The sequence below is a fragment of the Macaca thibetana genome, chromosome 5 (assembly GCF_024542745.1).
Source record: "Macaca thibetana thibetana isolate TM-01 chromosome 5, ASM2454274v1, whole genome shotgun sequence".
NCBI lineage: Eukaryota > Metazoa > Chordata > Mammalia > Primates > Cercopithecidae > Macaca > Macaca thibetana.
The window spans coordinates 21469911-21488254 of NC_065582.1; the positions used below are offsets into that span (position 1 = coordinate 21469911).

Genomic DNA, 18344 nt, shown 5'->3' on the forward strand with positions numbered 1-18344 from the left:
TATTTATAGGTCCAAGGATTAGGATATAGACATCTTTGGGGGACCATTGTTCAATCTACCACAGCTGTAAATAGAGGTTAACAATATAGGAATGGAGTGAGATTCCTGAGGAAGCTGGAGGTAACCAACTCAAAAGTGAGTGGTTATATTGTATATGGAGCATGTCATGGGCTTCTTGGACTAGATGGACGTGTCAGACAGTTGAGAGGAGTCTCTTTAAAACAGATATATTCTTAGTGGACTTGAAGAGAACAGCAAGATGCTCTAGGGTTTTAAGGGCCACTGTAAAAAAGATTGGGGACCTATAGTCATAAACAGTAAATTTGAGGTGAAAAATATTAGATAATTTCCTTCAATGTCCTGGTAAGGGCAAAAAAATGGTTTACTAGATTCAGGTGATCAAGTTGCAGGGCAGGTGCACAGGAAAGTGAGTGGATGGAGTAATTGAGAATGTTGGTGAGAGGAAGGTTCAGTGCCTGTTCACAGAGTTGACCCTGGGGAGGTGAAAGAGTGAGGCTCCTAAGGAGGATGAGAGATTGAGGCAAGGGGGAAGGCTCCAAAAAGTTGAAATGGAGTTTATGATTTTCAAGTTTCTGAATAAAATCTAGGCTGGAGTCATGGTAATATCTTATTAAAGTGGAAGAGAACTGAATATTGATTTGGAGTAGAGTCTGTTTATGTGCATTGTACATATACTTTGGGGTAGGAAGTGGGATGTATGGAGTTAATATCTAGGGAATCCCCACCCGATATATCTATTTCTTTAAGACAGAAAAACAACAGCAGACAGTCAATTACATTAAGAACATGTAGGGCCCACTTCTACAATCAAAAGAGGAAATCCCCATTAAATTGTATGTGCTTTGGGGGCGGAATAATGACACTGTAGTATTTAAAAGAACTGGAATGAGATAATATATACAGAGAATATTGCAGATATTATCTTTGGAATTAAATTTTGAAGTCTTGGCTACCATTAACTACCTGTAGGGTCATGGACAAGTAATTGAATTCTCTAAGCCTTATTTACCTCTCCATAAAATAGCAACAGTAAAGTTGCTCATGAGCTTTCTGTGAGATTTAATGTGATAACACATGTTAAGCTCTTAGCTTATTGCCTGGCACATAAAAAGCTCAATAAATGCTGTTACAACAAAGCCCAATTTTCTGCTGTTAGCAAATGCATTCTTATGATACAAAGGTCCAGTATCAGATGCTAGAGAAGAATCCATCTGAGATGAACTCATGACTTAATCATGAGTCATTTCGAGTTCTTTCTCAATGTCATCCTCATTGAGAAAGATAATCATAACTATTTTCAACCAAAAAAAAAAAAAAAAAAAGGAAAATCCCAACAGAAGTGAGCAATGTTTTCACCTCCTTTTCAAAGCCACTTTACATTCCAGAGTCTGAGAAAAAACTACCCTTCTGGGCTCTTTCTATTGTGAACAAGTCACTTCCTCCCTTTCCTTTTCTTGAAGACAGAACTTCTGGTTTCGAATTCTCTCCATTTATTATCCAGTGTCGTTACTGGGGCACCCTCACCACCATCTTGACTCTCAATATATTCTGCACATGCATAACATTATGGAATTCAGTGTCTGGAGCACTAAGGGCCACCATGGGCTGGGGTTGAAACTCGAATTTCCAACATTAATGAGCTTGATGACAAAACTAAAGAGCATTCTTCTCAATTTAAATTCTTTGTGATACATGATTGGCCTTTCAAATGTTCACACTGGACAGTTATAATATTGGAAATTTTTCATAAAATGAACTTCTTAGGACAGAAACTCAAAGCCCCTAATCTTTTTTTACTCGATTTTTGCATGTCCGGTACCTTGCCGGAAAAGAAAACCACCACACCTCACCATAGACGTTCACAGTGTTTACAGTGCTGCGTTTACTCTCAGCCTCAATCCCTTGTTTAGACTCCCAGGTTTTTCTGCTCTTACATGCATATCCCAGATAGCATATCATCGCTTCTGCTATTACCTCCCTAAGATGATCAGAGTAAACCAATGCAGACCTATATTCTACCTTCAGAAAATTAGGGAAATCGAAGAGGCCCCAGGATAGAGAAAAGAAACCGAAACTAACTCCCTCGATAAAAACTCAGGCGCTGGCTGCTGTGTGGCTCAGAGCGCCCAGACCGACGCCAGGGGCTGAACCCCTTCCACCAGGCCCTGTGCTCGGTCCCCTCTGCTCCGTCACCTCCGCTCCACCTCCTCCCCGCGGGGCGTGCAGCTCAGACGCTCTATGGACCTAGCAGGTTCGGTGGTCGGGGTGAGGATTGCAGGTGACGTGGGGTGTCGCTAGGGACCCTGGAGCTGTCCCGCGGGGTTCTAGATTTCCTTCAACATTCCGATGGACCGGGCGGGGAGATGGCCCGGTGTCTTCGTGCGCGCCGGGGGCGGGGAGCTGGGGCGCCCACTGGGCTCCGGCGGCAGCTTCGCGGGCAGGCGTAGAACGGGCTTGGGGAGGGGTAGGGAAGAGGGACAACCGCCATGAGAGAGGAGAGTGCTCAGGCTTTTAACGGGTGCTCTTCACCCGAGGCGGGTGGGGATCTGGGGTACTGAGGAGAAAGTAAGGGTCATCAGAATGAGTACAGCCAGTCGAACCTGGACATTGACAGGCAGCAAGCCGCTTCCTTTGTTTTGTCTTGAATTTAAGCTCTTAATAGCGGAAGTCAGGCTTTGTTATTTCCCCGAAAGGTACTTCGTTCTCTTTCCCCGCTTCTCTTTTGTTTACAAAGTTACAATGATAAATTTATAATAAAGTCCTCAAGGTTTTCCATAAAGAAGCTGACATCGTCCGTGATGGGGACTTAAGGCTTATGAAGCTCCTAATGACTGCTAGAAAAAGCGGTCAGAACCAGACAGAAGGAAGTCCTTTAAAGACACAATAAGAAGTCCAAACCATAACATCAACGACATACAGACCTTCATGATTTCGAGTATTCTCCTGAAAGCAGTAACATATCATTCAACCTAAGATTTGCAGTTTGAAGTTTAGTGGAACTCAGGTGCTGAGAGTTGAGGGTACTAAAATAAATGAGAGTGGATTATGCTTCCAAGGCCCTTCCCCTTCTATCCCAAAGATTTGGGGGTACTTTAGTGTGAATCCTTCCTGATACTCTACAAAGAAACAAGTTTCTGTCTGTAGCTCCTATCTCTCTTTCTATCCATCCATCCATCCATCCATCCATCCATCCATCATCCAACCATCTAACCATCCAACCATCCATCCATCCATCCATCCATCATCTGTCCATCTCTATCTTTAAAAGATATTTTGTCTGTCATACTGGTATGCTTTTCTCGGTTCATGATTTATTGGTACCTGTCAGTCTCATTTAATAATTGCTGTATGGTACCCCATGGTATGCTGGGTCATTATTGATCAGTTTTATTTGAAGCAGAAGAGAAAGACATAAAACAAAAATTAAATGCGCTTCTCTACTACTTTCCCCTTCATACTCAGTCTCACAGTTTTAGTTCTCCTGAGGCGTTACCACTCCAAATATATACATTTCTTTCTTGGTTGCTTATAACTTATATGCTTACAAATCAGTTTTTTGTTTTATCAACTTTAGACAGACTCCAACGACTCCCTGTGAAAGGAACACCCAAGCCACCCACTTTGTCTTCCAATATGAGTTATATATTTTTAAAATTTCTTCTCATGATTGGCTTTATGGCTTTTAATAAAATATCCATGTTAATTATCATCCACGGCTATGTTGATATGGGTGGAAATCTCTGCGGTTTTCCCTGCTGCAGGCTCATTTTCTGCTTCGTAAGTATGGAGACCTGCTGGTTGATTTACTGATACAACCCTTTTTTATAACCTGCTGCTTATTTTACTGATGTAACCATTTTTAAGGCAGCTCACAGTTTATTTGGAAATACAGTTCTCTAAGAAATGTATCCAGCTTCTGATGCTCTAGTTTCCTATGGCGTTAATTACACCCAGAGAGTTTCTATTTTCATCCTTAATTCCCTCTCAAATTAGCAGAATCTGTCTTAAATTCATTTGAAATGATAGTCTGGCCTGGGAAGGTAACACCTCCACATAACATTTGCAGCAAGACTAAGTCCTTCTGTTTAACTGAGAATTCTTTATGAGTCTTTGTTGAGCAAGGGTTTTTTTTTTTTTTTTTTTTAAGTCTTGTCACTTTTTATTTGCAGTACAGAAACTGTCACCTGTGCGACCCAAATTTCTTGGCTCCCTTCCTTCTTCTCCTCCTTTCCCCTTCCTTCCTTCCTTCCTTCCTTCCTTCCTTCCTTCCTTCCTTCCTTCCTTCCTTCCTTCCTTCCTTCCTTCCTTCCCTCCCTCCCTCCCTCCCTCCCTCCCTCCCTCCCTCCCTCCCTCCATCCCCTTCCCTCTCCCTCCCCTTCCGTCTCCATTCCTTTCTCTCTCCCTTCCCTCTCCCTACCCTTCCCTTCCCTTCCTTTTTTAAATAGGAATGTGGTCTCATTTTTGTTGCCCAGGTTGGTCTCGAACTCCTTGCCTCAAGCAGTCCTTCCACATGGGCTTCCCAAAGGGCTGGGATTATAGGTGTGAGCCACTGTGTCCAGCCAATTCTCTTCCTTCTAGCTCTGCTTTCATACCACCCAGTTCTTTCTTAAGACATTTCTCTTTCCCATTCTTCTTTGGTCATAACTCCTCAAAAACAGCAACTAAAACACTATAGACATTGACCATCAACCTTTTCCAATCACTTTTCTGTGAGCATCAGGCTTGTTGGCATGTGGTTGGCTTCCTAGTTTTGGAGGGGATGAGTTTTACTAGATATTTTGCTTTGCATCACCTAGGTTTCCAACTTTTAAGCCCAAGAAGCCTAGTTTCTCACTACCTATTATCTGTCCATTAGAGTGGAGATACATACCATGTTAATGGTTTTATAATCTGCGTCTTCTCTTTTTACATCTAAGATGAAGATGAAAATTATATCTGTGTGGTATGTTATAGTTTGTTAGTATTAAGAAAATTAGTGGTACATAAAATGATGGTGCATCTTGCAGTTCATGGCGTTTTAGATTAAAAGAATGATAGCACTATACAATTATGTAATGACAGGATTTCATTTTATTTTATTTATTTATTATTTATTCATTTATTTATTTTGAGACAGAGTCTCTCTCTGTCACCCAGGCTGGAGTGCAGTGGCAGGATCTTGACTCACTGCAAGCTCCGCCTCCTGGGTTCAGGCCATTCTCCTGTCTCAGCCTCCTGAGCTCCTGGGACTACAGGTGCCCGCCACCACGCCTGGCTAATTTTTTGTATTTTTAATAGAGATGGGGTTTCACCGTGTTAACCAGGACGGTCTCGATCTCCTGACCTTGTGATCTGCCCGCCTCAGCCTCCCAAAGTGCTGGGATGACAGGCGTGAGCCACCGCGCCTGGCCAGGATTTCACTTTTGTACCAATTTCTGTAGCAGTAAGGGAATGCTAACTTCTGTAGCAATTACAACTTCTAAATTTCAGTGGCATTACACAATAGAAATTTATATATATTGTCCTTCTAAGAGTTCAAAGCAGATTTTCCTGGCCAGTGGGCCCAATAGTGATTCAGGGACCCCGTTTCTTCCATGTGGTGGTTCCACTGTTCCCTGGAGTCTTCATATTCTTCGCACCTAACTTTGTAAAGAGAAGTAAGAGTAGAGAAGGTGTACCTACTTCTCAAAAGTCTGGCTATCACTTCCACTCAAATTCCATTGGTAAGAACTAATTTCATGGCTATCTCCAGATGCAAAAGAATGGGGAAAATCTAGTCATTGGCCAGATAGCTACTTCTCAGTGATAATTCTTACATATGGAAGGAGGAACATGAATTTTAGTGGACAGTTGATATCTCTGATCCGATACATATGATTTTTTTTTTCAATTTTTTTAACTTCCATCAGAATCCAAAAGAAAGTCTTCACATTACAATTGGTGTATAAATGTCTTGTTTTTTAATCTATAGGGTTCCGTCTTTCTCTCTCTCTGTCTTCATCTCTGACTCTTTGTCTCTCCTTGCTATTCTCTATTAGTTCTTAGAATTAGAGGCATAATCAGTTATTTTTAATTTTTTATATTTTTGTTAAGAGTTCACATAGATGGCCCCATATTCCATTCAGAGACAGAGAATGTCTTGCTATCTCTATTTTTATGATGTTAGTATCCATTGATGTTCAATATCTAGATCCATTAATTTATTAGATGTTTCAAAATGAGGAAAATATAAATTCCTCATTTCTTTTATTTTTTTGAACTGGGTTACTTCTGTAAAGACAAACTTCTCATACTATTTACTTAATCAGGGTTACACTTTGTATAACGTGACAATAGAGGATAAGTGTTTGTTTTGTTTTGTTTTGTTTTCATTGCAAAGCATGTTCTTTTTAAAAACTTTTGTTTCCTAAATCTTTATTTTTTGATTTATCTTCTCTCTTAGTTTGCTAAAGCTGCCGTGACAAAATATTATAGAGTGGTGGCTTAAACAACAGAAATTTGTTTCTCACTATTTTGGAGGCTGTGAAGTAGAAGATGAAGATTCTGGCTGATTCAGTTTCTGGTGAGGGATGTCTCCCTTGCTTGTACATGACTACCCTCTTGCTGTGTTCTGACAGAGTGAGCGAGCACACAGGGGTAGGGGGTGGGGAGAGAGGCGGCAGGGGGAAGGGAGAAGGGAGAGAGTATGAGCTCTCTGATGTTTCTTCTTAAGAAGACTCCAATCCTATCAGATAAGGACCCTATTCTTATGGCCTCCTCTAATCCTTATTACTTCCTGAAGCCCCCATCTCCAATTATCATCACACTGGGGTTTAGGGCTTTAAAATATGAATTTTGAGGGGACATAAACATTTAGTATATAACATTATCTTTGGATGCTATTTCTGGGCTCCCCTTTTTTTTTTTTTTAATAAATGATAATCATAGCATTCCTACTCTTTTCCTACCATTTTTCCCTCTTTGTACGTCTCAAATTGGTTAGCTATTTTAATATATTAACAATGTTCAAAGCATTTACATTTTGGTTCTCTGAATAAATTAAGTTCATTGTTATTTGTCTATATATTGAGTCTAAAAATGGAAAAACAACAACAAAAAATAACTGTATATACAGTATTCATTATGGAGTCAAGTTTTGTGATCAGATCCAAATAGGAAATGCATCCTATATCATTAAAACTTGATTACAGTAGACTTTTCAAAGCATTAAAGAGGATGAAAGATGTTGGTCATGTATCAGAGCATTCAGTGTTGGCCATAATGTTAAAAGAGCTGACTTTAATCAGTTTTCACTATGTCCAGTGCTCTTTAAGCAGTTTATGTATTAACACATTTTATCTTGACAACCCTAGGATAATAATAATATTCCAAATTCGCAGACACGAAACAGAAACAGAGATGGAAGCAATTTGCCTCAGGCCACACAACTAGTTGTACAGTTAGGAATTCAACCCAGGCATCCTGGTTTCAGAGCTCATGTTCTTATTCATTTTAATGCCTCTTTCATATTCATTCTTTTGTGACCAAAATGTATTTCCTTTTTGCCCGATTTTAGATTTTCTCTTTATCTTTGGAGCACTAAAATTTTATCAGTATATCTCTAGCTGTGGCTTTCTCTTTTTTCATCAAATGTATTTTGTTTTTGGAGAACGTTTTTAATCTAGGGATTCATATTTTTCTTCAGCCCTGAGGCAGTCTTCTTAAATTACATTTTCTCACATTATGTTTTTGATTATTTTTACCACTCATTCTGGTATCCCAGTTATTTCCTCCGGGATTACCTTTTAATGGATTATATAAGCTTTGATCGATCAATCATGTGTCTTAATGTTTCTCTGATTTCTATCTCATTGTCTTTCTGGACTCTGTCTTTTAACTTGGGATTCTGTTTTATTGTTCAGCAAACTAATTTATTTTATATCTGCAATCTTGCTTTAAATTTTCAAGAGTGCTTTCTTGTTCCTGTATTTTTTCTTTTCAATAGCAGCATGCAAGCTCCTACTTCATAGATTCAATGTCTTTGATTCTGTATGAAAATTCTAGTTGGAATTTTTTAAATTTCTCTTTTGGCTCCTAAATTATCTCTGTTTTCTCAGTATGTCTTTTAGAATATTTTGATTTTCTTTTATTTTGTTTATTTATTTGTCTTCATTTTTGGTGTTTATTTTCTGTCCGATCAGTATTTTATATCTGACGATCCTTACTTTTGTATTCATATTATAAAATTTAAAAATCACAGTGCTTAATAAAAAAAGCTGATTTAGGCTTCCCTATCCTGTCTCTCTCTTAAATGGGAGGGGCTCTTTGAATGACTACTCCATTCACTCCTTCAGGGCTCCTCTGAAATGTCACTTTCTTGGAGATACTGTCTGTAGCAATCCTGTACAATTCGTTATAACTCTTTTATTTTTTAAATAGTACTTAACTTTTAAATATTTAAAATTTTATTTATTTTTTTTCTACTAGATGATAAGCTCCTAGAGTGCAGCAAAGCCTACTTTTGTCCTTTTCACTAGACTCCCACCCCCAAGTGCAGTGCCTGTCACACAGCAGGTGTTTGCTCATTCAGTAGTTGTTGAATAAATGCATTCTGCTTTCTGTCCCTTCAGTTTCACAGAGAGAGTACTTTCTTTGGCTATAATTACTTTTCTACTTACCAATCCTGTGGCCATGTTGAGTTCTAACTGTATATTGCTGCTATTCTTTATGGTAAGTATGAAGTGAAGAAGTGAGTTCTCCCAGAATCAGCTCCCAAGACAAGGATTTGAGTGCCAATAGTTCATTTTGGGAGTGATCAGGAGTGGCCAGAAACTTACTTTGGTAGTGACCCAGAGTCACTAATAAGCACCGGTCAGTGATTTCTTTTACCTGTGAAATATACTCATTTCCTCAGTTATCTTTAGAAATCAAATGACTTGACAGTTCTATTTCTAGCCCAGAAACTGTCCACCTTTCAGCATGCTTTGTCCAAGCCCCATCATCCATTCTCTTGTCCTTGCTAGGATCTGAGGAGTCATTCGTGACACTCCCAACTCTCCCTTCCCATGTGGAATCTATTGCCAAACTATGTCACATTTATCTTCAAAATGTCCCCCTGATGAATCTGCATCTCTCCAGCTCCAAATAGCACTGCATTACCTCAAACCACCATCATCTTTCTACAGGACTATTTCAGTAGCTTTCTCTATGCATCTCCCCTTCCAGTCTGCTCTCTGTACTAAAGATAATGTTTTCCAAATTCAAGTGTAATCAAATTACAACCAGTTTAAAACCCATCAATGGCTGAATTTAGCTCTGAAGATGAAGACGAAACACCTTAAAATCCCTTAGAAGACTCCCTAGCTTCCTTTTTCTCTAACCTTATCTGTCACAGCCTTACCCTCTGCTGTAACTGCACTCACTTCTTTTCTGAATCTCATACTTTCCATACTGTCCTCTGTCACAGGGCCTTTGTACATGCTGTTCCCTTTGCCAAGAATACTTTTTATTCCTTTTTTGGGGGGCAAATTAACTATAAGGGAGTACTCATTCCTTCAGGTCTCAGTTCATGCATTACTTCCTTAGGGGAGCCACCCTCATCTCTGTGCCTTTTGTCACATTTGTGATTTGAAATTGTTTGTATGATTATTTGATCAATATTTGCTTGTTTACTAGACTGCTTGCTCTGTGAAAATTGTAACCGTATTTTTTGGGTTCGTTTCTTTGTTTTAGGAATAAATGCAGTTCTATTTTTTTTTCTTTTATTACAGAGTCACCATTCACATCAAATGTAGCCATTTTAGAGGTGCCAAAATAAAATATATCAGCCATATTTAATAAATTCCAGCTCTACTCTCCTACCCTATAGCCCAAGAAGCAGCAACGATGGGTAATTCTCAATCTTTGATATTTGTAGCCTATAAAACCACAGTCTTGTAAGATATTCAGATTCAATAATGTTACAAAGTAATTGGATATCTATATTTCCTTTCCTTAATAATTACTAAATTATATAGCTGTGTAAAAATATTGATGGCTCAAAAAGTCTCTTTTTTTTTTTTTTTTAGGGTTAAAGGATCATGAAGGATTTTTCAGGAAAATGACAAAGTTAATTTTGAATGAAATGCCAAAAGCTGGGTAAGTACTGTGAAGTAAAAAAGAAGGAGCTATACTATTGTATACTCTGGGTATCGACATCCCTCTTAACCCGTATACATATACATGATCACTCAACCTATTTGTCTTGGGGCAACTTGGAGAGGATGGGAACATACTCTTCTTCCTATAGTTGTCAAAGCTGTCACTGAACAGATAGTTTCCTAAAGCAATCAGATTTATGGAGTTGGGGGTTATATATGTCCTTATCCAGAATAACAGCCTTTAGAATCATATTCTCAAGTTCGAATCCTGGCTCTGCCATTTAGCATTGGATAAATTCCTTTGCCTCTCTGAGCCTAATTTTATTTTAATAAAATAGTAATTGTGCTATCTCCTTCTTATAAAGGACAGTTGCTTAAATGAGATATTTGAAAAGGTATCGTAGACTGGCATGAAGTACTCAACAAATAGTAGCTTATGCAATAGTAACAACAACAGCAACAAAGTCTCTGTGAAACATCTGTGAGTTTTATTCTCTTTGATTTTCATTTTAGGTATTCCAGCATATTAAATGATTTCGTGGAATCTAATTTTTTTGTGATTGATGGAGATTCCTTGCTTGTCACGTGCCTGTGTGTAAAATCATTCAAGTGGGGACAGAATCTCCACTTTTTCTATCTGGTTGAATGCTATCTTGTGGATCTTATGAGTAATGGAGGACAATTCGCCGTAGTTTTCTTCAAGGTAATGTATGATGATTGATGTCTTTTTAGTCCTTTGAAGACTATAACTGAAATCTCTTAACCTAAATAGTCTTTGACCTAAAATGAAGCATGCCATCATAGAAAATATAAAAAGACAGGTTAACAAAAGAAAAAAATACCCATAATTTCACTACTCAGAGATAACCATTCTTTACTTTTTATTTTATTAATTTTTTTTCCTCAACTCTGTTCCCACGTTCATAATATAGATCAGGCACAGAGCCTGGGCTGAGGGATATATGGGGTAGTTTACTCTACCTCCTTTTCTATACAGTCGGTGTAAGAATTCAGCCTGTGGTAAGCACCAGGAAGCCCATTCTTTAGGTTTCGATATTTTGTTATAAAAATTTCAAATATACCTAAGTTGAAAGGTTGTGGAGCAAATATCTATATTCCGCCCTCTAAATCCTACAATTACATTTTATTTTACTTCTTCATATATCTGTAAGCTTATCCATGCCTTTATTCACCTTTCAATCCTTTTATTTTGGGGGTGCAGTTCAAAGTAGTTATAGACATTACATTTAACTCTGAAACATTTCATCATACATGCCATTAACTAGAGTTCGGTACTTATTCGCACATTTTTTTGATGGTAAAATTTACATGAAATAAAATACACAGTTCTTAAATGTGTTACAAAAAGTTTTGCTCCAACCTAATGCCATTTAATGAGCTTTGCCAAGTGCATAGTATTTACCAGTCCATTGAGTTTTGACAAATGCATGCATGTGTAACCCAAACTCTTGTTCCACAGTACGTCTTCTCATGCCCCTGCCCAGTCCATTCTCACTCCATCCCCTAGAAGCAACCACTGTTTAAATCCTTTCTATTGCCTCTTTAGTTTTGCCTGTTGTAGAACTTTTTTTGTTTTTGTTTTTGAGATGGAGTTTCGCTCTTGTTGCACTGGCTGGAGTGCAATGCCATGATCTTGGCTCACTGCAACCTCTTTCTTCTGGGTTCAAGCATTTCTACTCTCTCAGCCTCCCAAGTAGCCGGAATTATAGGCGCATGCCACCATGCTCAGCTAATTTTTGTATTTCTAGTAGAGACAGGGTTTCATCATATTGGTCAGGCTGGTCTTGAACACCTGACCTCAGGTGATCCACCTGCCTTGGCCTCCCAAAGTTCTAGAACTTTTAATAAATAGAATTTTACAGTATGAACTCTTTGTATAAACCTTTCATTCAACATAATAATTTTGAGAGGCACCCATTTTGTTGTGGGCAGTGGTATTTTGCTCCTTCTATCGCTTTTGAGTAAGGTTTTATTGTAGAAATGTGCCACGTTTTGTTTCCCCATTTTCCTATTTCAATATCTTGCCTAGATGAATAAAGCTCCTATGTGCATTCGCACACAAGTCTGTGTGGATGTAAGTTTTCATTTTCCTTGTACATATATCTGTGATTGAAATACATATTTTATAAAACTGCCAAAGCTTTTCCTAAGGTAGTTGTGCCCGTTCACACTAACTCCAGCAATGAATAAGAGTTCTGGTGCCCTATGTAGTTGCAAACATTTGTATTTGGTCAGTCCAACCATTCTGTTGGATGTGTGGTGTTATGTTAATTGGTATTTATCAAATGACTAATGATGTTGCCTACTTTTTCAAGTGCTTATTGTTCGTTTGTATACTATGACTTGTGAAGCACCTGCTCATATTTTTTGACCATTTTAAATTGGATTCTTTATCTTTTTCATATTGAGTTGTAATAGTTCTTGATATATTCTGTATACAACTTCTTGTCATATATATTATTGCAAATATATTTTCCAGTCTGTGGCTTGCCAGTTCATTTTCCTTCTTTTTTTTCTTTTCTTTTCTTTTTTTTTTTTTTTTTTTTTTGAGGTGGAGTCTTGCTCCATCACCTAGGCTGGAGTGCAGTGGCGCGATCTCAGCTCATTGCAACCTCCGCCTCCCGAGTTCATGGCATTCTCCTGCCTCAGCCTCCCAAGTAGCTGGGACTACAGGTGTGCACCACCACGCCCAGCTAATTTTTTGTATTTTTAGTAGAGATGGGGTTTCATTGTGTTAGCAGAATGGTCTCCATCTCAGGACCTCGTGATCCACCCGCCTCGGCCTCCCAAAGTGCTGGGATTACAGGCATGAGCCACCATGCCCAGCTGCCACTTCATTTTCTTATGCCACTTCATTTTCTTGGTGCTATCTTTGGATGACCAGATATTTTAATTTTGATGAAATCTAATTTATTATTCTTTAATGGTTATTGTGCCTATATCCTGATAAGAATCATTGCCTATCTCTTAGTCACAAAGATATTTTCCTATATTTATTAATAATTCTAGAAGTATGTAGTTTCAGCTTTTGCATTTTGGTCTATGATATTTCTTGAATTAATTTTTGTGTGTTTGTGATGTGAATTGGGAATTGAGGTTCATTTGTTCCAGCATCCATTGTTGAGAACATTTTTCTTCTACCAGTAGATTGCTTTGGTTTCTTCATCAAAAGTCAAATGAGTATGCATGTGTAGGTCCATTTCTGGGCTTTCTACTATGTTCTATCGAAGGATTTAACAAATTACCAGTACCACAATGTACTGATTTGTATAATTTTATAGTAAATCTTGAAACCCACTTTGTTCTTCTTTGTTTAACTTTGGCTAGTCTAGGTTCTCTGCATTTCCACACAAATTTTAGAATCAGCTTGCCAATTTCTATTTTTTAAAAAAATGGGATTTTAATTGATATTCATTAAATTTGTAGATCAATATAGTCTTTCAGTTAGTGAACACAATGTATATCTCTGTTTTTTTTTAAGATCTCTAATTTCTTTTATCAGTTTTGTAGTCTTCAGTGTGGAGGTCTTGCATGTCTTTTGCTAAATCTATTTCAAGATATTTCATGTTTTGATCTTACTGTAAATTGAATTTTTAAAAATAATTTTTTATTTTTTGCTGTTTGTATATAGAAGTAGAATTGATTTTGTTTGTTAACTGGTATCCTGCAATCTTATTAAAACAACTTATTAATTTCAGTTGATTATTTGTATATTTCTTAGATTTTTCAATGTCTCCAGTGAATAAATACATGCTTATTTCTTGTTTTCTGATTTTATTTTTTAATTGCTTTTTCTTGCCTTATTATAGTGATCGGCACCTCTAGAAATGCTGAAGTAGAGTGAGTGGGAATCTTTACCTGGTTCTTGATCTTAAAGGGAAAGTGTCCATTATTTCCCTACTAGGTATCATATTAGCTGTAGTTATTTTATGTATATCCGTTATCAAATTGAGGAAATTTATTCTTATTTTAGGTTTTCCGAGAGTTTCTATAATTAATAGGTGTTACATTTTAAAAAATGCTTTTTCTACATTCATTGAAACTCTGATACATCTTTCCTCTTTTATTAATTTGGTAGATTACATTAAGTGATTTTTAAATACTAATTCAATTCAATCTTTTATTCCTGGGAAAACCTCAGTTGGTCATGATAGATATCATTTCTTGAATATATTGCTGGGTTTGATTTCCTAATATTTTAAGTGTTTTTGGTATATAGTCATGAAAAATATTAATCTGTGATTTTATTTATTTATTTATTTGTTTGTTTGTTTATTTATTTATTTATTTGAGATGGAGTCTCACTCTGTTGCCCAGGCTAGAGTACAAAGGAATGGTGTCGGCTCACTGCAATCTCCGCCTCCCAGGTTCAAGCAATTCTTTTATCTCAGCCTCCCGTGTAGTTGGGATTACAGGCATGGGCCACCATGCCTGGCTGATTTTTGTATTTTTAGCAGAGATGGGGTTTTCCCATGTTGGTCAGGGTGGTCTTCAACTCTGGACCTCAGGTGATCCGCCTGCCTCAGCCTCCCAAAGTACTGAGATTACAGGCATGAGCCACCTTGCCAGGCCAATTTTATTTTTTATAATGTCTTTTTCTGGTTTTGGTATCAGGATCATGCCGACCTGGTGAATGTGTTGAAAAGCCCATTTTCCTCTTCTATTTTCTGAAAAAGTCTTTGTGAGATTGGTATTATTGCCTCAGATGAATTTGATAAAATTTGATCAAATTTTCCTGTGAAACCGTTTGGGTCTGGAGTTTTCCTTGGAAGAAAATTTTTGATAAAAAAGTCAATTTCTTTAATAAATATAGGGCTATTTAGACTTTCTGTTTTATGTTGTGTCAGTTTTGTTAATTGTATATGTCAAGGGATTTGCCCATCTTATCTAAGTTGTCTAATATTTTGGCATAAAGTTGTCTGTAATATTCTCTTATTTTCCTCTTCTTGCCTAAAGATTTGTAGTGATGTTAGTGTTAGTTAGCAACCTCTTTCTTTTTTTTTTTTTTTTGGAACAGAAACTAAATTTTCTTTTTTTCTAAATTCAAGACAGGTTCTCACTCTAGCTCCCAGGCTGCAACACAGCAGTAGCGTGATTTTGGCACACTGCAACCTCTGTGTCCTGGGCTCAAGTGATCCTCCCATCTCAGCCTCCTGAGTAGCTGGGACTACAGCTGTGTGGCAGTATGGTTGGCTAATTTTTGTATTTTTTATAAAGATAGGGTCTTGCTATATTGTACGGGCTAGTCTCCAACTCCCAAGGTCAAGCAATTCACTTACCTTGGTCTCCCAGAGTGCTGCGATTACAGGCATGAGCCACTGTTCCTGGCCACTAAATATTTATTTTTTCATTTATTTTCACATTATGCAGTTTTACACTGAATGACACAGAAGGAAACTAAAGTGACCGACAGTTTATATATAAGCTTGATTCCTGTCTTAAGGAAAAGAAGAACAGTATAAAAGCAACACGTATTCTAACAAAACGTGTTCTAACATGTTTTGTTAGAACAAAAACAAAAACCCTCTAAAAAGCTTTCACGTTACACTCCCATTTTGTGAATTGGCAGCTGTCCGTGTCCCTTAAATCTTTGACTGCTGTTTTCTGTGTAGCAGGCTACAAAGCACACAGATCATAACTATAACTTACCAAAAGGAGATACATGGACTTTATACCCATCACCTGGATACTCTAAACCGGTTTTTAAACATAAACTGCAGAAATCCTGACTAATGCAGCAAAATAAGACTATTTTTTGGCCAGCTGCTAGTGACAACCAATGATGCAATAACAGGAGGAGACTGGTCAGAAACATGACACCAACTCTTAATAGCAACTGCTCTACTTGAAATTCACATCTGGTGAAATGGGGACAGATTTTTATTCCTCTATTTCTGAATGATAAGTATCATCACATAATTTTACAAATTAAAATGTAATTTGTCATTGTTGTATCTCTGATTCTATAAGCTGATATACTGCTAAGGGAAAAGAAGGAGTTAACTTTTTAAAAAATGTATGAAAGCCATAGTATCATCTACTGTATGTGACAAAGCCTCACAGATTCTCTATTGTGATAATTTCCATTTTCTTCTGCCCTCATTTATCCTTTATATTGCTAAGTTGTGTCTTCTCTTTTCTTGATCTAGTTAGTGATTTATCAATTTTATTGATGTTTTCAAAGACCTAGCTTTTTTCGCTTTATTAATTTTCTGTATTGTCTTTTTTTTATTTCACTGATTTCTACCCTTGTCTTTATTTGTTTCTCTTGGATTTTTCTTACTCTTTTTTCCACTAGCTTCATAAATTGAAATTTTAAGCTAAGATGTTTTTTATTTTCTATTTATGAACAATAAATAAAATTTTTCTTGTAAGCTCTGTTTTAGCTACATATCACAAATTTGCATCTAATGGTTTTTTTCTTTACTATTTAATTAGAAATAATTTCTAACATCTCTTGTGATTCTTTTTTGTTTGACCAGTGGATTATTTAGAAATTATTTGTTTTAAAAGTTGGGGGTATTTCACTACTAGATTTCAAGGTATTCCACAAAGCTCTAGTAACCCAAACAGCATGGTACTGGCATAAGAATAGACAGTTGGAGCAATGGAACAGAATAGAGAACCCCAAAATAAATTCATGTATTTATAGCCAAATGATTTTTCACAAAAATGTATCAAGAACGTTCACTGGGGAAAGGACAGTGTCTTCAGTAAATGGTGCTCAGGAAATTGGATATTCATATGCAGAAAAATGAAACTGAGCCATCACCTTCACTGTATTAAAAAATCAATTCAAAATGGATTAAGGACTTAAATGTAGGACCCAAAACTATGAAACTATTAGAAAAAAACATAGGGGAAATGCTTCAGGACATTGGTTAGTGTGAAGATCTTATGGTGACGACCTCAGAAGCATAGGTAACAAAAGCAAAAGTAGACAAATGGGATTATATCAAACTAAAACGTTTCTGTGCAGGAAAGGAAGTAATCAACAGAGTAAAGAGACACCTTCAGAATGGGAAAAATATTTGTCACTATTTATCCTACAAGGAATTAATATCCAGGATATGCAGGGAACTCACACATCTCAATAGCAAAATAATTAAAAAAGATAATCCAATTAAAATGTGGGCAAGTGAACTGAATAGACATCGCTCCATAGAAGACATACAAATAGCCAACATGTGTATGAAAGCATAGTCAACATTATTAATCATCAGAGAAATGCAAATCCAAACCATAATAAGATAGCATCTCACCCCATTAGAATAAATATTGTAATGCTAGTAAGGATGTAGAGAAAGGGGAACTCATATGTTGCTGACATGAATGTGAATTAATTCAGTAATTATGGAAAACAGTATGGAGGTTCCTCAAAAAACACAAAAAGGAATTACTATATGAACCAACAACTGCACTACTAGGTATATATTCAAAGGATAGGAAATCAGTATGTTAAAGAGATATCTGCCCTCCTGTGTTTATTGCAACACTATTCACATAGCCAACATATGGAAACAAACTAAGTATTCATCAACAGATGAATGGATAAAGAAAATGTGGTGTGCATATACACTATATAATACTATTTGGCTATAAAAAACAAAATTCTGTCATTTGTGGTAACATGATGATCTTGGAGGACATTATTGCACCATAGGGTGGATATAATTAACAGTAATTTATTGCATTTTTTCAAATAGAAGAGCAGATTTGGCATGTTTCCAACACACGCACATACACAAATAATTGTGTCTGATGTGATCAATATGCTAATTACTCTGATCATTACATATTGTATACATATATATCAGAATATCACCCTGTACTCCATAGATATATGCAATTAGTCCGGGTGAGGTGGCTCACATGTGTAATAGCAACACTTTGAGAGGCTGAGCAGGGAGGATCATTTGAAGCCAAGAGTAATAAAGCCTGAATAATAAAGTGAGATCCTGTTTCTACCAAAAATAAAGTACAATTATAAAATCACTTAAGGATAATTTTAAAAATTAAAAAACTATTGTTTTAATGTATAAATTCTTGTTTTTTTCTAGATGTGTTATCATTGATTTCTAATTCCATTGTGGTTGGAGAAAATATTTCTGTATAATTTCAGTTATTTGAACATCTATTGGGACTTGTTTTGAGGTCCAATATATGGCCTGTTTTGGTGAATGTTCTGTGTGTTCTTGGAAATAA

The 18344-nt window shown here is 36.9% G+C and overlaps 1 protein-coding gene and 1 non-coding gene across 2 annotated transcripts in view; one reads left to right on the forward strand and one right to left on the reverse strand.

The window, feature by feature from the left end:
• Positions 1-2130: 2130 nt before the first annotated feature.
• Positions 2131-18344, forward strand: part of DDX60L (DExD/H-box 60 like) — a 117901-nt gene continuing 101687 nt past the window's right edge. Inside the window, exons 1-4 of the mRNA XM_050791743.1 lie at positions 2131-2299; positions 9750-9868; positions 10047-10116; positions 10632-10821. Of these exons, the coding sequence (XP_050647700.1) occupies positions 9865-9868; positions 10047-10116; positions 10632-10821 (264 nt within the window). The 5' untranslated portion in view covers positions 2131-2299; positions 9750-9864. The remainder of the gene's footprint in view (positions 2300-9749; positions 9869-10046; positions 10117-10631; positions 10822-18344) is intronic.
• LOC126955865 (small nucleolar RNA SNORA51) lies at positions 11026-11155 on the reverse strand. Its single transcript, XR_007726151.1, has one exon. It is a non-coding gene; the product is annotated as a small nucleolar RNA SNORA51 (small nucleolar RNA).